Genomic DNA, 23,763 nt, shown 5'->3' on the forward strand with positions numbered 1-23,763 from the left:
TGTAGGAACAAATTAATCTGCAGATGTTTCATCAAACTTACGGTACATGAACTGCTGTCAATAGCACGGATGAGAAATCCGGCACTTATGATTTCACTTCTGACGTACTGTGGAGAGGGTGGAACTGATGGCAGAATAACTGACCTCACTGCCACCGTGTAAGTGTGACTGAAAGAGGAAAGAACGTTTTCAGAGTTCTTGAGAGAAACAAAGGACAGTTGTTAGAAAATAAACTCCTACAGTTAATGCAACTTGTTTACATAGTAGAAGTAAAACTGTAGACACCCAGATCTTTTAGATGAGTGGTATACATAGGAAAACATTCTCTATGGATACATTCAAGTATAGCAAATAATAATAAGGGCCATAAGAATTACATATACTTTGTATAGAATTACATATACTTTGTATAACTCTGCAAAGCTGCAGTCAACCTCCAAATTTTTTTTTTTTTTGGTGCCCTAATGGGTTGTAATTTCAGTCTCTTCTTTTTTTAATGAAAAAATAATACCATTGTTTTAAAGAAACTTCAAACAATAGAGAGCCCTATACATTAGAAAATAGAAGTCATCCTTCAGTCCACCATAAGCACAATACATACTTATCCTAGAGATGACCACGTTATATTGTGATCCTCCAGGTCTTTTTATAAATATATAACATTTATGTAAGCAAATGGACGTATGTAGATTTTTACATAAATATAATCATTTTACAAATGTTGGTCTATAATTTGATTTTTCACCTAACGGTAAAACTTTGGAGGTGTTTCTGTATCAATGCCTCTGTGATTACTTCATCCTTTTTAATGCTGGTATAGTACTCTGTAGTATGGTTCTACCATAATTAATAAGATGGAGCTTCAGTTTATTTCTAATATCTTTTGCCATAGTAAATGATACTACACTGAACATCCATGTGCATTAATCCCACACGGGAGGGATTATTTCTATAGGCCAGCTTTGACATCAGAAATAATGCTGGCTAGTTCCAGGGGTAGACCATAACTGCCCTGGCAGCTTTTACTTCTTGTCCCTTTGAATACCTGCTCTTGAGACCCTTCCCCTTAGAACCTAGACACTATTCTCTGAGAAGTCCAATGCCCATGGAGAAGCCATGAACAGATACTCTAATTGACAGCCAGCCATTATGGGTGTCTAGTACAGTTGAGTCTTTGTAAATTCTGAACCAAAACCAATTCCTGGTATTTTATTTGGCTTTCACTGCATTTTTACAATAATGGAATATTTTGAAGGTTTGCTAAATATCCATTTTACATCTGCATAGAGCAAAAGGAAAGGGAACTGCTTTACGAGTCTTACAGATGTTTTGCACATGGCTGGCACTTAATAGATAATTGTTTCTTTCTGGTTCTTTGTTTTTTAATGATAACTATAGCCTCATCTAGAAAAAATTCACATGAACATCATTCAAGACCAGAAATGCTTATTCCATTGACTTCCTTGTTTTCATATCAACTTTTTCTTTCTACTCTGTACTATAAGACATTGCTATAACACTTGAATTACATATACTCACCCATCTTTGAGAGGCCTTCTTCGTGAAACAAGTACTACCAAGTCTTTGGGTTTGTCATCATTCACCACAGGACAAGTGATATAATATATCTGATCATCTTCACTTACCCAGTCTATGACTTCACAGGACCTATGTAAATAGAACAGTAACAGAAAGTCTGCATTTTTCTACCTGGTAGAATAGGCATTCCTTTCTTTTGTTTGTTTGCATAACTTCATTATTGGTGTCCATATTCACCCTTCTGCTCACATAACCATCCCCCCAAAGCCAGCATCATTTCTTAAAGTCCATTTTTAGAGTTGTTTGGCCAGAAGGAATAATTCTGCATGTGATGAAAAGAATGCTGGCCATCTGACTCTAAGGTCACTGCCCTCAACACTGCAGAGAAAGGCACTTTTCTTTTTTCCACAAAATTATTTTTCTCTAGGATCAAGTAATAATATTTTGAAGACTAGTGAATTATATGGACAATCCAACGACTCTGAGGTAAAGGAATATGGTATATTGGGAAAGAACACTAAGCTTGGAATCAAGCAACTTGCCTTTGAGTCTCAGATTGCTTAGTAGCTATGTTATGTTAGGCAAGTCACTGTTTTTTCATCTATAAAATGTAGATAATAGTACCTATGGGTTTATTGTGAGGATCAAGTGAAAACACCTGGCACAGTACCTGAATCATGATAGATGCACCAAAAAAATAAGTGGAATTAGAATTCACTCATTCATTCATTCAAGTTCAATTAGGCTAGAATGTCAAGTGATACAGAAAATAGTGGGAGAAACATTTGAAAAGAGCAGCAAGTTTAGGCATTATTCTTCCTAAAATCTTTGTACTTATAGAGTATCTACAAAGATCGATGCAAGAAAATCATCAAGTGTTTCCTCTTCTCTCCGAATGTTTACTATGGTAACATTAACCAGGGTGTATCATTCTGGCATCTATGCAAATGTAACACATGAGCCCAGAGATGTTTCACCTTAGTGGTGTTAAATTGTCTATTACATGCTGTTAATCACAGTGAGATTTGGACATTTAAAAGATGAAACTCTACTTTGTCCAAATTAGGAAGTAAATGGTAATGCTGAATATAATGGGTATAATCTTACCAATCCTTTCCTTCAAGCAAGGTGTCCATGAGGCCTGAGCCCTGCAGCCCAGGAGCTTGGACTCCTTGGAGAAGGGGGTGTTACCCTGACAGTGCAGTTGACAAGATGCCCAGCTCTGCATTTCAGGGAAGGAGGGAGAGTGGAGAAGATTGGATTAGGGATGTGGGAGACAAGGAGTAACAGAAGAGATGTAGGCTGACAGGAGCCGGCCCTGATCAGACATGGAGAGCAGGAAGGAATGTACTCACACAGCTGCTTCTCCCAGCTTCTCACCAGGGAGTGCTGCTTCACAGAAAAAGAGGGGACTACCAAATAAAGATCAAGAGTGGGAAGTTGGAGGGACTATTTGATAATCACTTCCTCAAGAGCAATGAGACTGTGTATTAAAGTACAAGAGTGTGGAATTCAGAGCCTGACAGACCTGGGTTCCAATTCAGGTTCCATTGCTTTACTGCCTGTGTAATGTTGGCAAGTCTTGAGATCTCTCTCTTGTTAAATAGGAATAATATCAACTTTGAAGAGTTATTGATAGAGTACAATAGATGTGGGTAAAGCATGTCAACTCAATATAGATGAAAAATAGATTATAATAATTTTTGTGTCAGTAGCACCTGATGCAGTTTTCCATGCAGAGCAAACTTTAGCAAATACTGTTTAATAAAACAATAGGTCATACATTGGGCAGTGGAGATACACTGCAATGTAGAGGTCATCTTTTACATGATGTCAGGGTTGAATAAGAAAATATTTAAAATTTATTCTTACATGTAATGGGGGTCCCACAAAGGCCGCTTGGTAAAGTCAGACAAGAGATGATAAGCCAAGTGTGCTGGTCTTTCCACATGCTTTTCAACACAAACAGATAAAATATTGTGCTCTTCCAGAGTATATATTTTTATCTAAAAGAAAATAACAAGAAAAAAATTACAAAAGAAAAATAGGTGTTTTTACATTAAATCCACAAGCATATATACGTAATCATAGGCTGATTGCACTAGCTAAGGCATCTTGGCACCTGGATAATAATGAAGCCAAATGATGGCAAGTTCACTTTAAATACTTGGATGTCTAGAGAGCAGACCAGGATGCTATGCCCCTGTGTCATCTAAACAATATGTGACTTGAGGGTGGGTTATTATTGTGCAATAGTTTTTCTCATGAAAAATTAAGAACATAAGCCTTTCTTTCTTTATCTCTTTGTGGTATTTCCCTGCCTCTATCCAGGGACAGCAGAAATTAAAACCAGACTGCTGGACAAGTCAGTGCTTCATTTCCCCCTAAGACCTTGGAGCCAAGGCTGCAGCCTAACGTACTTTCTCAGGATGTCAGGCATGCCTTCACGTGGGCTGAGGGAGCCCAGGGAGTAAGTCAACGCCTCTAGAGCCAACTCAGCCTCTCAACAGGGCCGCTGAAGCGTTTCTTCAGCACAAAGCATTCTTTCATTTGTGAATCACAAGAGCTCATCTTTCAAGGCGGCCAATTTCTGGGTTTCTATTGCTTATTATTCCTTAGATAAGAGGAGGCTTGTCGTGGGGATCCATTTGATGTGTACTTAAACATTCATGTATCCCTTGTTACTCTGAACTTTCCTTCTACTGTGCTTTGGCCAGTAATCAGAGATATGTGTTCAGCTAAGAGCATATTTCTATTCTGCCCATTTTCTCCATCTCTTTCAGGGTGCTTTGAAGACAGTGTTGAAATTTGCCATCTTATAATCATTCCCATGGCAACAAGCTGTGAGAAGAGAAACATAGGGTTAAGATTTCACTGCAGGAATCAAGCAGATGGAAAAATCAGGCTGTGAGGGAGAAAACCTTTATTTAAACATAAATATCTTTAGGAAGAGAATGAAGAAATGAGAAACTGACTAAAAGCAACTTAGAAAGGTAAGAAGTGACTATTTGCTTATGCTATTTTACCTCTCTAATTGACCTCAGTGTGAAGCCTGTCTTTAAATTGAGCCTGCAAAGGAGGACATGAGGTAGGCTGTGGGCACTTATCAAAGAGAAAGAAAACCATGAATGCAGCTGTAGTTGGTGACTGAGACTCACCCCAGCATAGACATGCCTACCTTTGCCCCCCGTACAGCAGAAGTCGAAGCAGGTTCATTGGTGTAAATCCAGAGGGAAGTCACCTTATCAAAGCCTGGTGTCCATGTGGCTCTTAGCCAGCCTGTTGGGGCTCTGCAGTCTCAGAGGAGGCAAGGGCAGGGGGCCAGAGTGAATTCCACCACCTCAGTCAGATTCTGGCCATGGGGCAACCATGGTCAACCTTGGTGGAACCAGGGTGGAGTAGGATGTAACACTGGACTGAGCATTTTTTAAGGGTTGAATTGTGTCCCCCCCCTCCCCCAATTAATATATTAAAATCCTAACCCCCAGTAGCTCAGAATGTGACCTTATTTGGAAATAGGGTCATTCCAGGTGTAATAAGTTAAGATGAGGTTATACTGCAGTAGAATGGGCCCCTAACGCAATATGACTGGTGTTCTTATAAAAAGGGGCAATGTGGACACGTAAACATACACATACACGCACACACACTGGGAGAGTCCCATATGAAGGTGAAGGCAGAGGTTAGGTGGTGCATCTACAATCCAAGGAATGCCAAAGATGGCCAGCAAAGTACCAGAAGTTAGGGGAAAGACCTGGAATAGATTCTCGCTCACTCCCTCAGAAGGAACCAACACTGCCAACACCTTGATCTCAGACTTCCAGCTTCCAAAACTGCAAGGCATCCAGTTTGTGGTACTCTTATGGCAGCCCTAGGAAACTATCACAGCACTTTTTCCAGGAAGCTGCTCCCCAAGTTGCAGATACATGCTGCTACTTCCTATCCTGGAGCCAAAACAAACTTCACACTAAGTAGCCATCATTAAATTCTGCCCTTATAAAACTCACTTGACTTATCCAGTGCCAAGTACAGTATTGGATGAGTGGATGATATTTTGATCCTTTCCCCAGAGTTAAAAGTAGCAGACAATCAGAGTTAATGACATTGATGCAGACAAAGCAGACAAGGAAAGGCAGCGGTTGATGTTGGTTCTCTTTAGACCGTACTATTTTAGGAAAGCCAACTTTGGCTTAGTGTAAAAATTCTCCAAGAAAACGAGTTCCCTTTCATGCTTGGAAGAATACAGGTTAAATTCCATTTATCATCTCAAATGTTTTATCATTTGGTGCCTGGAGAATTTTAGTCTATGAAATGAAGCTTATAGTAGGCCCAAAATCTGCTGGAGCTTGTTAACATTTTACTAATGATATATTTTTTCATTCTAATAAGATTCTGTTTAATGGGTTTGGATCTTATACAAATAGCACAAGAGGAAATAACTCAAAGTTTTAGAATTTTATACTATCTGTTGACAAATATGTTATTGAGCCTATATTGTGGAAAGGAGGACAAAACTAGTTTTTACAGAGTCATGGGGAGAGGGGTAGAGTCCTTGGAGGTAGGTTACACCCTGAGCTAAGGGGAGGAGACATGATCAGGTGGAGCTCTGGGACCAGCCCCAGCTTCAATGAGAATAGCTCTTCTTTGGTCTGTTTCCTGTGGGTTTTGTCCTGTGTGAAGGTTTTCACATGATCCTTGCCATTCTGTCTTCCAGTACGCTCTCAGCTACTCACTAAATAAAAAGCTACTCCTGTCAGGCCAGTCTCTTACCCATGCCAATTCCAACCAGGAAGGTTTGGCTCAAAGCTACTCACTGCCTAGAAAGCACCCTTTACCTCTCCAGCAATTTACCCTTACACTATCTTCAAGGAGGAAAGAATCAACTCCTCTCCAAAGTTGCCTCTAAACAACTGTCTTCCCTGACTTTGAATTGCCTAAGAGCTGACATTTGTAGTTTAAATACTACAATCTCTCACTTGTTTATAAACTACCTTAAAATTATCCTTCAGGGCTTCCCAGGTGGCGCAGTGGTTGAGAGTCCGCCTGCCATGCAGGGGACATGGGTTCGTGCCCCGGTCTGAGAAGATCCCACATGCCGTGGAGCGGCTGGGCCCGTGAGCCATGGCCGCTGAGCCTGTGCATCCGGAGCCTGTGCTCCGCAGCAGGAGAGACCACAGCAGTGAGAGGCCCGCGTATCGAAAAAAAAAAAAAAAAATTATCCTTCAGCTATGATATATGTATATATGTGATGCTTTCAAAATAGACTATAAGCTCCTTTAAGATGGGGGTTCATCTTTTGCTCCTTGTATTACTGGTATTATTAATTCCAACACTATATATTGAAAATGAAATATGGGTTAAAACAGTAAGTACTGCCCAATTTCATTACAAATACTAGAAATTTTAGAATTTTGCCATCTATCAAAATTTATATCAAAATAAGTATAGATTTTTATAACCCAAAGTAAGTATAATTCTTAACAGACTGTTTTGTTGTAAGAATTTATTCAGCTAAAAGGTGACAGAAAAAAATGTGAGCTGTATTTTAAAATTAAAAGCATATAATAATGAATGTGGTTATAAAAAACCACATAGGGCTTCCCTGGTGGCACAGTGGTTGAGAGTCTGCCTGCCGATGCAGGGGGCACGGGTTCGTGCCCCAGTCCGGGAAGATCTCACATGCCGTGGAGCGGCTGGGCCTGTGAGCCATGGCCGCTGAGCCTTTGTGTCCAGAGCCTGTGCTCTGCAAGGGGAGAGGCCACAACAGTGAGAGGCCCGCATACCGTTAAAAACAAACAAACAAACAAACAACACATAAAAGCTTTAAAAAGTGGGAGAGAAGAGGGGGATAACTCAGAAAGAAAACATTAGATTTTTTTTATAAATACAATCTAAAAAAAAAGGAGGGCTTCAAATTCAACAGAGATAACATAAGAATGTTTAATTATACAGTGTTCTCTAATAAGTATCTGTACAAAACTTAAGAATTAATTATTTGATGGCTCTCCTTAGACACTAGCAAATGTACGTTTATTTGTTTAGATTGGTTTCTGGCACCAAACTCTTTAAGAATTGAAATTTTAATGACTTCACTAAATATGTTCTCTTCCTTTTTTCCAGACATGAGTTTGTCCTTTGCTATGCTGCTCATGAATGCTCGGATGCCAGCAATGACGCAAGAAACAGATTTCATATTAGTAAAAGAAAACAGTCTTGAAGCAGCTTTTATGAAGGATAAAGAGAAGCAAGTAACTTAGTTATGTTAAACCTGTATTTCTGCATCACTGAACCAAACACAGATGGAAACTTAACTGGATCCAAAGAAGGTAAGGAAGACCCTGAAAGGATTCAGAAGTGAGCACCAAGACATAATAAAAGCAAACAACCAAAGCCAAAACATGCAGAGGAGGTCAAAGTCAGAGCTGAAAACAATAAATGAAGTATCTGAATTTGCTTTGATTTCAGGGTAAGTGACCATATAACTTATTATCCAAAGTGGAACACTTAGGCACTGTTAATACTTATGATGGGAAAACCAGGACTGTCCCAGGAAAACCAGAACATATGGTAATCATATTTTAGAGGCTACTGTTTCATTGATGATGAAAAACAGTACACACTGAAATGTGAGCATAGAGAAAATGTCAGCATTATTGAGCATCTCCTGAATGCTAGGCAGTGCTGTGTTCTGGGACTATAGTCATGAACAAAATGGTCCTTAAAGAGCTTATAATCTGTTTAGTGTGGACATCAGCCTCAAAGGGTCTCCTGATATACCTTTGAAATTCGATAAAATTAAAATCCAAATGATATATATATATATATATTAATTTAAATTTGATGACATGCAAAACATTGTAAAAGGTGCTGAGAAGAAAGATGTCAAGACAAGGCTTCTTTCTTAAGACGTTTATAATCTAGTTAGGGAAAAAGACCATGTGTAAAAAGTTAAATTACTATGTAAGAGAAATACTAACTCAACGTAGCTGTGGGAGAAATGTCATGAGATAATGCATAATTAATTGACAGGTTAATCATAAAGAAGTAATTGTTAAAGGAGTTCCTAGAGGGATAAGTTCCTTCAGTCAGGGGTGATTGACTTTATGGAAAAGCATTTGTCCTGGGTCATGAAGAGCAGGTAGGACTGGGGTAGATAGAGAGGAGAAGGAGAGAGAGGTGGAACATGAGAACTAAGCTCAGAGGTAGGAATGTGTAGGGCGATTTGGAGGACCCTAGATCAGCCAGTGTGGAGGAGTAGAGACAGGGCTGGAAAGATACTTAACTCTTAAAAATATTCCCCCCCCCCAATTTTTTTACCTTTAAAAAAATTGAAATACAGTTTATTTACAATATTATATCAGTTTCAGGTGTATAAGATAGTGATTTAATATCTTTATAGCTTATACTCCTATATATATGAATATATATGTGACTATATATGAATCTATATAGATGTACATATCTATATTTATACATTAGATATATACCCAGTAGTAGAATTGCTGAATCATATGGTTGTTCTATTTTTAGTTTTTTGAGGTACCTGCATACTGTTTTCCAAGTGGCTGTACCAGTCTACATTCCCACAGTGTACTAAGGTTCCCTTTTCTCCACTTCTTCACCAGTATTTGTTATTTGTGGTCTTTTTGTTGATAGCCATTCTGACAGGTGTAAGGTGATAACTCATTGTGGTTTTAATTTGTATTTCTCTGATGATTAGGGCTGTTGAGCATCTTTTCATGTGCCTGTTAGCCATCTGTATGTCTTTGGAAAAATATCTATTCAGGTCTTCTGCCCATTTTTTAATTGGGTTGTTTATTTTTTTTTGATATTGAGTTGTATGAGCTGTTTATATGTATGAGCTGTTTATATGTATGAGTTGTATGAGCTGTTTATATGGCCTCTTATTCGTCATGTCATTTGCAAATATTTTCTTCCATTCAGCAGGTTGTTTCTTCATTTTGTTGATGGTTTCCCTTGCTGTGCAGAAGCTTTTAAATTTAATTAGGTCCCATTTGGATTTTTTTTTTGCTTCTGTTTCCTTTGCCTTAGGAGACAGATCCAAAAAAATATTGCTATGATTTATGTCAAAGAGTTTTTCATCTCTGTTTTCTGCTAGGAGTTTTATGGTTTCCAGTCTTAAGTCTTTAATCTATTTTGAGTTTATTTTTGTATATGGTGTGAGAAAATGTTCTAATCTCATTCTTTTACATGTAGCTGCCCAGTTTTCCCAGCATCACTTATTGAAGAGACTTTCCCAATTGTATATTTTTGCCCTCTTGTCATAAATTAATTGACCATAAGTACGTGGGTTTATTTGGGGGCTCTATACTTTGTCTCATTGTTGTATGTGTCTGTTTTTGTGCCAGTACCGTACTGTTTTTATTAATGTAGCTTTGTAATACACTCTGAAGCCAGGGAGTATGATACCTCCAGCTTTGCTCTTTTTTTCTCAAGATTGTTTTGGCTATTCGGGGTCTTTTGTGGTTCCATATACATTTTAGGATTATTTGTTCTAGTTCTGTGAAAAATGTCATGAGTATTTTGGTAGAGTTTGTATTAAATCTATAGATTGCTTTGGTAGTATGGTCATTTTTAACAATGTTAATTCTTCCAATCCATGAACATGGAATATCTTTCCATTTCTTTCTGTCATTTTCAATTTCCTTCATCAGTGTTTTATAGTTTTCAGAGAATGTATTTTTCACCTCCTTGGTTAAGTTTATTCCTGGGTATTTTATTCTTTTTTTATGTGACTTTAATGATTGTTTTCTTGTTTTTTCTTTCTGATAGTTCATTATTAATGTACAGAAAAGCAACAGATTTTTGTATATTAGTCTTGTATCCTGCAACTTTTCCTTAATTCATTTATTCTAATAGTTTTTCTGTTGGAGACTTTATTAGGGTTTTCTTTATATAGTATCATGTTGTCTGAAAATAGTGACACTTTTACTTCTTCTCCTCCAATTTGGATGTCTTTTATTTCTTTTTCTTGTCTGATTGCTGTGGCTAGAACTTCCAATACTATGTTAAATAGAAAGGGTATCTTATTGCTGATTTTAGAGGAAAAGCATTCAGCTTTTCACTATTGAGTATGATATTAGCTGTGATTTTATCATATGTGGTCTTTACTATATTGAGATATGTTCCCTCTATGCCAATTTGGGTGAGAGTTATTGTCATGAATGGACGTTGAATTTTGTCAGATGCTTTTTCTGCATTTATTGAGATGATCATATAATTTTTATCCTTCCTTTTGTTAATGTGGTATATCACATTGACTGATTTGTGAATACTAAACCATTCTTGCATCCCTGGAATGAATCTCACTTGATCATGATGTATGAGCCTTTTTATGTATTGTTGGATTCAGCTTGCTAATATTTTGTTGAGGATTTTTGCATCTATATTGATCAGAAATATTGGCCTGTAATTTTCTTTTTTGTAGTGTCTTTGTCTGGTTTTGGTATCAGGGTAATGGTGGCCTCATAGAATGAATTTGGGAGTGTTCCCTCCTCTTCAGTTTTTTGGAATAGTTTGAGAATGCTAGGTATTATCTCTTCATTATATGTTTGGTAGAATCCCCCTGTGAAGCAGTCCAGTCCTGGACTTTTGTTTGCTGGAATTTTTTTGATTACTAATTCAATTTCACTGTTTGTTCAGAATGTCTATTTCTTCCTGATTCAGCCTTGGATGATTATGTGTTTCTAGAAATTTATGCATTTCTTCTAGGCTGTCCAATTTGTTGGCATATAACTGTCATGATATTTTCTTATGATTTTTTTGTGTCTCTGTGATATCTGTTGTAATTTCTCCTCTTTAATTTCTTGTTTTTAAAAATATTTATTTATTTATTTGGTTGCACCTGGTCTTAGTTGTGGCACATGGGCTCCTTTGTTGTGGCATGCAAACTCTTAGTTGCAGCATGCATGGGGGATCTAGTTCCCAGACCAGGGATCGAACCCAGGCCCCCTGCACTGGAAGCACAGAGTCTTATCCACTGCTCCACCAGGGAAGTCCCTTCTTCTCTTTAATTTCTTATTTTGTTTATTTGAGTCCTCCCTCTTTTTTTCTTGATGAGCCTGGCTAAAGGCTTATCAATTTTGTTTATCTTTTCAAAAAACCAGCTCTTGGTTTCATTGATATTTTCTATTTTTTTTTAGTTTGTATGTTATTTTCTTTATTATTATTTATTTATTTTCCTTCTTTATTATTTCCTTCTTTCTGCTGACTTCAAGCTTTGTTCTTCTTTTTCTAAATCCTTCAGATGGTAGGATAGGTTGTTTATTTGAGATTTTTCTTGAGGTAAGCTTGTATCACTATGAACTACTCTTGTAGAACAGCTTCTGCTGCATCCCACAGATTTTGGAAGGTTGTGTTTACATTTTCATTTGTCTTGAGGTATTTTCTGATTTCCTCTTGGATTTCTTCATTGACCCTTTGTTTGTTAGTAACATGTTGTTTAGTCTCCACGTGTTTGTGTTTTTCCCTCTTCTCTTCCTGTAATTGATTCCTAGTTTCATGGTGTCGTGATCTGAAAAAAATGCTTGATATGATTTTTAGCCTCTTAAATTTGTTGAGACTTGTTTTGTGGCCTAGCACATGATCTATCCTGAAGAATGTTCCATGTGCACTTGAAAAGAATGGGTATTCTGCTGTTTGGGGATGGAATGTCCTCTAGATTTCTATTAAGTCCAAGTGGTCTATTGTATCATTTAAGAGCACTGTTCCCTTATTGATTTTCTGTCTGGATGTTCTGTCCATTGATGTAAGTGTGGTGTTAAAGTCCCCTTCTATTATTGTTTTAATGTCTATTTCTCCTTTTATGTCTGTTAGTATTTGCTTTATATATTTAGGTGCTTCAGTATTGGGTGCATATGTTAATGTGTGTAATATCTTCTTGTATTTATCCTTTTATCATTTAAAAAATTTTTATTTTATATTGGAGTATAGTTGATTTACAATGTTGTGTTAGTTTCAGGTTTACAGCAAAGTGATTCAGTTATACATATATATATAATATATATATATATATATATATATATACACACATACATATATCTATTCTTTTTCAGATTCTTTTCCCATATAGGTTATTATGGAGTACTGAGTAGAGTTCCCTATGCTATACAGTAGGTCCTTATTAGCTATCTATTTTATATATAGTAGTGTGTATATGTCAATCCCAATCTCCTAATTTATCCCTCCCCCACTTATCACCTGGTAACCATGAGTTTGTTTTCTAAGTCTCTGAGTCTGTATCTGTTCGTAAATAAGTCCATTTGTATCATTTTTTATATATATATAAGTGATATCATATGGTATTTGTCTTTCTCTTTCTGACTTACTTCACTCAGTATGACAATATCTAGGTCCATCCATGTTGCTGCAAATGGCATTATTTTGTTCTTTTTTACAGCTGAGTAATATTCCATTTTATATATGTACCACATTTTCTATCCATTTCTCTGTTGATGGACATTTAGGTTGCTTCCATGTCTTGGCTACTGTAAATAGTGCTGCGGCAAACGTTGGGGTGCATGTATCTTTTTGAAGTATGGTTTTTGCCAGATACCTGCCCAGGAGTGAGATTGCTGGGTCATATGGTAGCTCTATTTTTAGTTTTTTAAGGAAACTCTATACTGTTCTCCATAGTGGCTGTACCAGTTTACATTCCCACCAACAGTGTAGCAGGGTTCCCTTTTGTCCACACCCTCTCCAGCATTTATTGTTTGTAGACTTTTTGATGATGGACATTCTCACTGGTGTGAGATACCTCATTATTATTATTATTTTTTTTGCGGTACGTGGGCCTCTAACTGTTGTGGCCTCTCCCGGATGCGCAGGCTCAGCGGCCATGGCTCATGGGCCCAGCCACTCCATGGCATGTGGGATCTTCCTGGACTGGGGCACGAACCCATGTCCCCTGCATCGGCAGGCGGACTCTCAACCACTGCGCCACCAGGGAAGCCCACCTCATTGTTTTTTTTTTTTTTTTGATTTGCATTTCTCTAATAATTAGCAATGTTGAGAATCTTTTCATGTTATTTTTGGCCATTTGTATGTCTTTTCTAGAGAAATGTCTGTTTAGGTCTTCTGCCCATTTTTTGATTGGGTTGTTTTTTTTTTGATACTGAACTGCATGAGCTGTTTGTATATTTTGTAGATTAATCCCTTGTCGGTCGCATCATTTGCAAATGTTTTCTCTCATTCTGTGTATTTTCTTTTCATTTTGTTTATGGTTTCCTTTGCTGTGCAAAAGCTTTTAAGTTTAATTAGGTCCCATTTTTTTCTTTTTCTTTTCATTACTATAGGAGGTAGATCCAAAAAGATATTGCTGCAATTTATGTCAAAGAGTGTTCTGCCTACGTTTTCCTCTAAGAGTTTTATAGTATCCGGTCTTACATTTAGGTCTTTAATCCGTTTGAGTTTATTTTTGTGCATGGTGTTAGAGAATGTTCTAATTTCATTCTTTTACATGTAGCTGTCCAGTTTCCCAGCAACAGTTGTTGAAGAGACTGTCTCTTCTCCATTATATTGGATTGGCCAAAATGTTCGTTTGGTTTTTTCCGTAACATCTTACAGAAAAACCTGAATGAACTTTTTGGCCAACCCAATATATTCTTGCCTTCTTTGTCATAGATTAATTGACCATAGGTGCGTGGGTTTATTTCTGGGCCTTGTATCCTGTTCCAATGATCTATATTTCTGTTTTTGTGCCAGTATCATACTGTTTTGATTACTGTAGCTTTATAGTATAGTCTGAAGTCAGGGAGCCTGATTCCTCCAGCTCCATTTTTCTTTCTCAAGGTTGCTTTGGCTATTCAGGGTCTTTTGTGTTCCCATACAAATTTTAAGATTTTTTTGTTCTAGTTATGTAAAAGATACCATTGGTAATTTGATAGGGATTGCATTGAATCTATAGGCTGCCTTGGGTAGTATAGTTGAACAATATTGATACTTCCAATCCAAGAACATGGTATATCTTTCTATCTGTTTGTGTCATCTTCAATTTCTTTCATCAGTATATTATAGATTTTAGAGTACAGGTCTTTTGCCTCCTTAGGTGGGTTTATTCCTAGGCATTTTATTCCTTTTGATGTGTTGATAAATGGGATTCTTTACTTAATTTATCTTTCTGATCTTGTTCATGTATAGAAATGCAACAGATTTCTGTGTATTAATTTTCTATCCTGCCACTTGACCGAATTCATTGATGAGCTCTAGTAGTTTTCTGATAGCATCTTTAGGATTTTCTATGTATAGTATCATGTCTTCTTCAAAGAGTGACAGTTATACTTCTTTTCCAATTTGGATTCCTTTTATTTCTTTTTCTTCTCTGATTGCCATGGCTAGGACTTTGAAAACTATGTTGAATAAAAGTGGCACGAGTGGACATCCTTGTCTTGAGAGGAAATGCTCTCAGCTTTTCACTGTTAAGCATGATGTTAGCTGTAGGTTTGTCATATATGGCCTTTAGTATGTTGAGGTAGGTTCCCTCTATGCCCACTTTCTGGAGAGTTTTTATCATAAATGGGTGTTGAATTTTGTCAAAAGCTTTTTCTGCATCTACTGATATCATCCTATGGTTTTTACTCTTCAATTTGTTGATGTAGTGTATCACACTGATTGATTTGTGGATATTGAAAAATCCTTGCATCCCTGGGATAAATCCCACTTGATCATGGTGTATGATTCTTTTAATGTATTGTTGGATTTGGTTTGCTAGTGTTTTATTGAGAATTTTTGCGTCTGTGTTCATCAGCGATATTGGCCTGTCATTTTCTTTTTTTGTGGGAAGAATGCTTTCTAAATATCAGTTAAGTTCATCTGGTCTAATGTGTGATTTAAGCCTGTATTTCCTTATTGATTTTTTTGTCTGGATGATCTGTCCACTGATGAAAGTGGGGTGTTAAACTCCCTCACCATTATTGTGTTACTGTCAATTTCTCCTTTTATGGCTGTTAGCATTTGCCATGTTGAGGTGCTCCTATGTTGGGTGCATATATATTTACAATTGTTATATCTTCTTCTTGGATCGATACCTTGATCATTATATAGTGTTCTTCTTTGTATCTTGTCACAGTCTTTATTTTAAAGTCTATTTTTTTCTGATATGAGTATTGCTATTCCAGCTTTCTTTTGATTTCCATTTGCATGGAATACCTTTTTCCATCCCCTCACTTTCATTCTGTATGTGTCCCTAGATCTGAAGTGGGTCTCTTATAGACAGCATATATACCAGTGTTGTTTTTGTATGCATTCAGCCAGTCTGTGTCTTTTGGTTTGAGCATTTAATACATTTACATCTATGGTAATTACCGATATGTATGTTCTTATTGCCATTTTGTTACTTGTTTTGGATTTGTTTTTGTAGGTCTTTTTTCTTCCTTTCCTCTTTTGTTTTCTTCTCCGGTGATTTGAGGACTTATCTTCAGTGTTGTGTTTGGATTCTTTTTCTTTTTTGTGTGTATATCTGTTGTAGATTTTTGGTTTGCAGTTACTGTGAGGTTTTGATATTGCAGTCTATATATATACAAGATTGTTTTAAGTTTATAGTCTCTTAATTTCAAATGCATTTCCAGTATCCTGCATTTGTATTGTCCTCTTCTCATGATTGCTGGTTTTGATATCATATTTGTGTATGGATGATTTCCTACCTTTACTGTATGTTTGCTTTTACTGGTGAGCTTTCCCATTTGTAATTTTCTAGTTGTGGCCTTTTCTTTTCTGTCTAGAGAAGTTCCTTTAGCTTTTATTGTACAGCTGGTTTGGTGCTGCTGAATTCTCTTACCTTTTGCTTGTCTGTAAAACTTTTGATTTCTCTGTCAAATCTGAAGGAGAGCCTTGCAGGGTAGAGTATTCTTGGTTGTAGGTTTTTCCCTTTCATCACTTTAAATATATCGTGCCACTCCCTTCTGGCCTGCAGACTTTGTGCTGAAAAATCAGCTGATAACCTTATAGGGATTCTCTTGTATGTTATTTGTTGCTTTTAATATTTTCTCTTTGCCTTTAATTTTTGTCAATTTGATTAATATGTGTCTCAGCATGTTCCTCCTTGGGTTTATCCTGTATGGGACTCTCTGTGCTTCCTGGACTTGGGTGACTGTTTCCTTTCCCTTGTTAGAGAAGTTTTCAGCTATTATCCTTCAAATATTTCCTCAGGCCCTTTCTCTCTCTCTTCTGCTTCTGGGACCCCTATAATGTGAATGTTGGTGCATTTAATGTTGTCCCAGAAGTCTCTTAGACTGTCCTCCTTTCTTTTCATTTTTTATTCTTTATTCACAGCAGTGATTTCTACCATTCTGTCTTCCAGCTCACTTATCCATTTTTCTGCCTTATTTATTCTGCTATTGATTCCTTCTAGTGTATTTTTCATTTCAGTTATTTTATTGTTCAAGTCTGTTTGTTCTTTATGTCTTCTAGCACTTTGTTAAACATTTCTTATATCTTCTCAGTCTATGCCTCCATTCTTTTTCTGAGATTATGGATCACCTTTACTATCATTACCCTGAATTCTTTTTCAGGTGGATTGCCTATCTCCACTTCACTTAATTGTTCTTCTGGAGTTTTTATCTTGTTCTTTTGTCTGGAACATATTCCTCTGCCATCTCATTTTGTTTAACTTTCTGTGTTTGCAGTCTCCGTTCTGCAGGTTTCAGGATTGTAGCTCCTCTTGGTTCTGGTTTCTGCCCCCTGGTGGGTGAGGTTGGTCTAAGAGGTTTGTGGAGGCTTTCTGGTGGGAGGGACTGGTACCTGCCCACTGGTGGGTGGAGCTGGATCTTGTCCCTCTGGTGGGCAGGGCCATGTCAAGGGGTGTGTTTAGAGGTGGCTGTGGGCTCAGGAAGACTTGGCAGCCTACAGGCTGTTGGGTGGGGCTAGGTCTTGGTGTCAAAATGGAGTCCTCCAGGAGAACTCACTCCTATGAATATTTCCTGGTACCTCTGCCACCAGTGTCTTTGTCTCCACAGTAAGCCACAGCCACCTCCTGCCTCCCCAGGAGACCCTCAAAGTCCAGCAGGTAGGTCTGGCCCAGGCTCCTATGAAGTCACTGCTTTTTCCCTATGTCCCGGTGCACATGAGATCTTGTGTGTGCCCTCCAAGAGTTGAGTTTCTGTTTCCCCCAGTCCTGTGGCATTCTTGCAGTCAAGCCCACTGGCCTTCAAAGCTAAATGCTCTGGGGGCTCCTTCTCCCGATGCCAGACCCCCAGACTGGGGAGCCTGACATGGGGCTCAGAACTCTCACTCCTGTGGCAGAACCTCTGCGATATAATTATTTTTCAGTTTGTGGGTTGCCTACCTGGTGAGCATGGATTTTGATTGTATTGCAAATGCACCCCTACTACCGTCTCATTGTGGCTACTTTGTCTTTGGATGTAGAATATCTTTTTTGGTAGGTTCCAATCTTTTTTATTGATGGTTGTTCAGCAATTGTTATCATGAGAGGAGGTGAGCTCAAGTCCTTCTACTCCACTACCTTGTCTTCCTCCCCTTTATCGTTATATAATGCCCTTCTTTGTCTTTTGTTATAGACTTTGTTTTAAAGTCTATTTTGTCTGATATGATTAGTGCTACCCCTGCCTTCTTGCTGTTTCTGTTTGTATAAAATCTTTTTCCATTCCCTCATTTTTGGTCAGTGTGTGTGTTTAGCTCTGAGGTCAGTCTCTTGTAGGCAGCATATAAAAGGGTCTTGTTTTTTATCCATCAACCACCCTGTGTCTTTTGATTGGAGCATTTAGCCCATTGACATTTAAAATAATTATTGATATTATTGCCATCTTATTACTTGTTTTCCAGTTTTTTGGGTAGTTCTTCTTATTTATTTCTTTTTGTTTGTTTGTTTCTTCCCTTGTGGTTTGATTATTTTCTTTAGTAGTATGCTTGAGTACCTTTCTTTTTGTTTTTTTGCATCTATTTAAGTTTCTGATTTGGGGTTACCATGGTGTTCATATATGTTGTCATGTAACTATCTGCTTGTTTCAAACTGATAGTCCTTTAAGTTCAAACACATTCTAAAAGATCTACATTTTTTTCTCTCCTCCCTCACATTTTATGTTTTGGATGTTTATCCCTTAACTGTTTATTGTAGTTTTATTTTATTTATAGTTTTTGTCTTTTAATATTTATACTAGCTTATTTAAATGGTTGATCCACAGCCTTTACTAGTGGGGTTTTTCCTTTCCTATGACTTTTTACTTCTTGTTGTAGCCTTTTCTTTTCCACTTAGGGAAGACTCTTTAACATTTATTTTAGGGTTGGTTTAGTACTGATGAACTCCTTTATTTTTTGCTTGTCTGAGAAGTTCTGTATCTTTCCTTCAATTCTAGATGATAATCTTGCTGGGTAGAGTATCCTAGGTTGTAGGTTTTTCCCTTTCAGCACTTTAAATATTTTATGCCACTCCCTTCTTTCTTGTAAAGTTTCTGCAGAAAAATCAGCTGATAGCCTACTGGGGAGTGGGGGGTTTCTTTATATGTGTCTCTGTTTTTTCTCTTGCTGTCTTTAGAATTCTCTCTTTTTCTTTAACTTTTGCCATTTTAATTATGATATGTCTTGATGTGGGTCTCCGGGTTCATCGTGTTTGGGTCTCTCTGTGCTTCCTGTACTTCAATATCTGTTTCCTCTTTCAGGTTCAGGAAGTTTTCAATCATAACTTTTCCAAATACATTTTTGACCACTTTCTCTCTTCTCCTTCTGGGACCCCTATAATGTGAATGCTAGTATGCTTGATGTTGTCCCAGAGGTCCCTTAAACTGGTTTTATTTTTTTAAATTTATTTTTCTTTTTGCTGTTCTGATTGGGTGATTTCCATTATTCTATCTTCCATGTTACTTATGTGTTCTTTATTACCTAGTCTGCTTTTAAATCCTTCTAGTGTGTTTTTCATTTCCGATATTGTATTCTTCAGCTCTGACTGGTTCTTTTTTTTTTAATTGGAGTATAGTTGATTAACAATGTTGTGTTAGTTTCAGGTATACAGTAAAGTGATTCAGTTATATATATACATATATCCATTCTTTTTCAGATTCTTTTCCCATATAGGTTATTTCAGAATACTGAGTAGAGTTCCCTGTGCTATACAGTAGGTCCTTGTTGATTATCTCTTTTATATATAGTAGTGTGTATATGTTAATCCCTGACTCCTAATTTATCCCTGCTTGTTCTTTTTAAAAATATTTTCTAGTTCCTTGTTAAAATTCTCACTGTGTTCATCTATTCTTTTCCCTAGTTTAGTTAGCATTTCTTATTGCTAATGCTTTGAGCTCTTTATCTGGTAAGTTCTTTATCTCTGTTTCATTAGTTGTTTTGTCAGGTTTTTTTGTTCTTTCATTTAAAACAAATCCCTCTGTTTTCTCATTTTGCTTAACTTTCTCTGTTTCCATGAAATTAGGTGAAACAGTTACTTATCCTGGTCTTGAAGGGTATCCTTGTGTGGGAACGTCCATATGCAGTCCATATCTGCCCAATGGCTTTGGTGGGAGAGCTGGATCTGATGTGAGCATGAGTCACATCTTCCCCCAGGGTGTGCTGGCAGCTATCACCTTGGTGGGAGGGGGGGACTGGATATGGAGGGGCTAAAGCCAGAGCTAGCTGTGAGCTAGGGCTTCTCCTATGCTTAGTGGCCATTACTGCCCTACTGGGGGAGTGAGGGGGTCCCAAGGTGCTGGCGCAGAAGCCCTGAGGTTTGGGTCCAAGCTAGTTCTGTTCCATCTAAGTGTGCACTCTCCCCTATTCCAGCAGTGGCACCATCACCACAGAGGGGAGAAGTGCTGGAGCAAGAAGGCCCAGAGTGGGTACCCGGTGTAGGCAGGGATATGTGCTAGGCAGTCTTGGCACACCAGTCAGAGCTCGTGATCCACCGCCTTCATGAGCACCAGTAATGGCCACCCTCGCCCTGTTCAGATGCAGTGCCTGGTCTGAGCTGGCTCCATTTCTACCAGCTGTGCAACCTCCTCAGCAGTGGCAACCTTCACCCTAGTGGGGAGCTGCAGTGGAGCTAGAGGGGCTGGAGTGGATGCTTGGCATGGGCCAGGGTATGCACTGGGGTCGTTGCAAGAAACCAGCCAGAGCCCTGGGAAGTTTCAATCTGCTTCCTTTGCCTGGTTCCCAGGAGTAAGGAAGCATGTGTATGCTCTTTAAGAGAAGAGTCTAGGTTTCTTATAGCCCTCCTGTTAGTCCCACTGGTTTTTAAACAAGCTAAGGGGACTCCTTCTCCCGGTATCAGACCCCAGGGCTGAGGTGTCCTCTCCTAGGGATGCAGGTCCTGACCTGATTGCTTCTCTTCCCCTCCTACCTGACTCCATGTGGATCTTTCTCTACAGCCTTGTTTGTTGTATAAGAGTCTTTCTGCCACTCTCCAGTTTGTTTTCAGTGTGAATTGCTCCACATGTAGATGTATTTTTGATGTGTTCGTAGTGGGAGGTGAGCTCAGTGTCCTTGTACTCTGCCATCTTGATCTCCATTTTTTCCTTCTTAAAAGCAGCATTAGAAGTAGCAGAACAACCACTACCATGACAACTTTCATTTGTGATGGGCAGTGGGTTGTGTGTATACCTGGATGCCTCCTACCTTTTCCACAGCACTGGTAACCTCCCAACCACTTTTGGCCGCCAGGCTTTTGAGAGCCTCCACATTGCCATTACTCAAGGATACCTAAAACACAAATATTTGAAATGCTGTGAGTTCAGTGCAGATATGTGATTAAATATTTTCTGCTTAGAAAGTGGGCACTGTTAGAGCCAAAGTGATGATGTTGAGGTTAGAACTAAGTTATAGGAACATAATTTCTGTCTCAAACTCTTAATGCAGAATTCAGAGAGGTAATGTGAGTCATATATGCTTAGCAGATTAGTATCATTTTAATTAGCATCCTAAGCAAAGATAAGAACACCCTTCAGTATGACTTGTAATCAATGGGTAATAAGTAAACTTGGATTTCCCGTTACATTTTATGGTCAAAAACATTAAAATGACTAATACTTTGCTATTGTGTTATAAAAATGCAAGCCAGTGGGCATGTCATTCAACACAAGCTATTGATGAAACACCAGATCCTCAATGTCCTATGTTGCTTGAATGCATTTGATGGCAGAGCATCCAGAGTCTGTAACTCAGGAACTATACATATAATTCAAACAAGGCAGTGAAGCAGCTGGCTGATAACTAGTTACTGATAGCTTGGTTTTGTTTCATTTTGAGATGACTGGTTGCTATAATTCACCTTTTCATCTAACCTGTTTAGGCACAACGTGAGTCAGTTAAATGAGGGGATTTCCATTTTTGTAATGAAGTGATTTTACATGAAGAACTTCAGATCATAAAAATCACCTGATTGCCAGTATCCCAGTGTATGCGAAGTGGAACCTCTCCTTTGTGGGAAATAATGTATTTTCTGGAAAAAAATTAAAATATTAAATAACAGTTTTCTTCCCTGTATTTAGCACACAGCAATAACTATGACAGTTTCTTGAACTGAAATCAGCAGTTTTAAAAAGCTGCTTTTACTGGTGGAACAATCAGAAAGAACAATTTCCATCACAGTAGTCTCCACAGTCAAAAAGTATCAGACCTTCTCTTTTTACATTATGTAGGAATAGAGACACAGAGAGGGCTCTTTGCTATGTAATTTGTCAGATGAGAGAAGATTCCATAAAATCCTTACACCTAAGTCCCTTACCTGCCTAGGCGAATTCTCTTGCGTGCAAGAGCTCCACGATACCGTCTAAAATCATCCTTAAATAAAAAACAAAGTAAAATCAATAAATTTCTAATATTTTAGTGCTACAATCCTTAAGTTTCTCTCTCCTAAGTCAGTTGAAAAGGCTAATTGGAACAAGGAGTCTCTACGTGAACTATCTTCAGGTCAGAGTTGGCAGTAAGGCAGCTTATTCTGAAAGACTTAATTCCAGTGAGTGTAGAGCAGCATAGAGAACTGGGTGTAAAGTGGGAGAAGAGAGTCAGAAGTGAGACACGGAAGACGATATGCTTCCAACAGCAGCATGTGGCTGAGTAGATGTGAGGTCTTCAGGGACTTCACCATTTAAAGAAATGACTAGAGTGATTTGGAAAAAGAAGAAAAAGACCATTTTACTTTGTGATGCAGAAAAGAAAGAAAACCAAAGGGGAATAGACATGGAGGTTGTTGCCAGTTCAGGGGAAGATTCTGTGTGGAGCTCTGTACGCACAGCTTCCCCAGAATAAGTGGTCTGATTACTGAACCACACATGCTAATAACTGACCTTTGACATCGGTTTGATTCTGGGAAATGTGATCAGTTCTTCCTTATCATCGACAGCATTATAAATGAGAAACGCACTGTTGATATGACGGCCCTGGCCCCCAGACCACTCCTGGCAGTCAAAGGCCTCCACGCGCACTCCCACTTCGACACTGCAGATGGGCGACAAGGGCAGTGGGCAGAGAACCTGAGCATGCCAGGCCTACTCTGCCCACTGCCCCACCACCTCCTCCAGGGAAGGAAGAGAATGAGGACCCTGGGTTGTTTCATTGTCATCTGCTAATCTATGCAACTGTTAACATCCATTTCATCGGGTCGATTGATCTGATGTACAAGCTCCTGGGAGCATTTCTGCTTTACTTTCCCACTTTCAAGTGGTAAAAAGGCCAGTGGAACTCTATATAACTTCATGAACATATTTTGGTAATGGGGGAGGGGGTGGTTAAATTGTGCCAAAGTCAAGTTTTCTCTCCTAAAAACAATAGTCCTATAATTTAAAAGCATCGAACACTGAAACTGGTTAGGAAACACAGATGTTCTTTTTTACATTTAAAAAGAAAAAAATACTAAATTAAATCTTTTCTTTGTGTATCAAGAATAATAAAAATAACTGGGAAGTGGTTTGGACTTCATGGTGATAAATGACGGGTCCATTATGAAGTGGTTGACCACACAGTCACTGGGACTCTTTTGAGAGTGAAAGGAAGAATTAATAATTATGACAGGTGCAAACCAAGACCATCCTGGATCAAGTAGGACATACAGTCACACTTATTATGAGACAAAAACCAACTTATCATAATAGTGTAAGGAGGCCTGAAGTGGAACAGAGAGTTAAAATGTGTGTCTCTGGATTTCGAAGATTAAGTGAAGTTTAAAAAAATTAGAAGGAACTTGATTTTTTTAAAGTAGTCACTATACTTACTTCCAGATTGAAATAAAACAAAAAATATTGCTTATGTGCAAGTTTGAATTCATTTATAGCA

At 38.1% G+C, this 23,763-nt stretch overlaps 1 protein-coding gene and 1 long non-coding RNA gene across 2 annotated transcripts in view; one reads left to right on the plus strand and one right to left on the minus strand.

Moving 5' to 3' along the window:
* Positions 1-23,763, minus strand: part of ACOT12 (acyl-CoA thioesterase 12) — a 56,690-nt gene that overhangs the window by 377 nt on the left and 32,550 nt on the right. Inside the window, exons 8-14 of the mRNA XM_060091790.1 lie at positions 22,779-22,929; positions 22,217-22,272; positions 21,868-21,931; positions 21,109-21,192; positions 3,412-3,545; positions 1,540-1,668; positions 42-168 (exon numbers count right to left, since the gene is read on the minus strand). Of these exons, the coding sequence (XP_059947773.1) occupies positions 42-168; positions 1,540-1,668; positions 3,412-3,545; positions 21,109-21,192; positions 21,868-21,931; positions 22,217-22,272; positions 22,779-22,929 (745 nt within the window). The remainder of the gene's footprint in view (positions 1-41; positions 169-1,539; positions 1,669-3,411; positions 3,546-21,108; positions 21,193-21,867; positions 21,932-22,216; positions 22,273-22,778; positions 22,930-23,763) is intronic.
* LOC132485286 (uncharacterized) lies at positions 4,333-23,276 on the plus strand. The gene is made up of 3 exons (XR_009531400.1): positions 4,333-4,532; positions 7,660-7,865; positions 22,835-23,276. It is a non-coding gene; the product is annotated as an uncharacterized LOC132485286 (long non-coding RNA).

The sequence above is a fragment of the Mesoplodon densirostris genome, chromosome 3 (genome assembly GCF_025265405.1).
Source record: "Mesoplodon densirostris isolate mMesDen1 chromosome 3, mMesDen1 primary haplotype, whole genome shotgun sequence".
NCBI classification, from domain to species: Eukaryota; Metazoa; Chordata; class Mammalia; order Artiodactyla; family Ziphiidae; genus Mesoplodon; species Mesoplodon densirostris.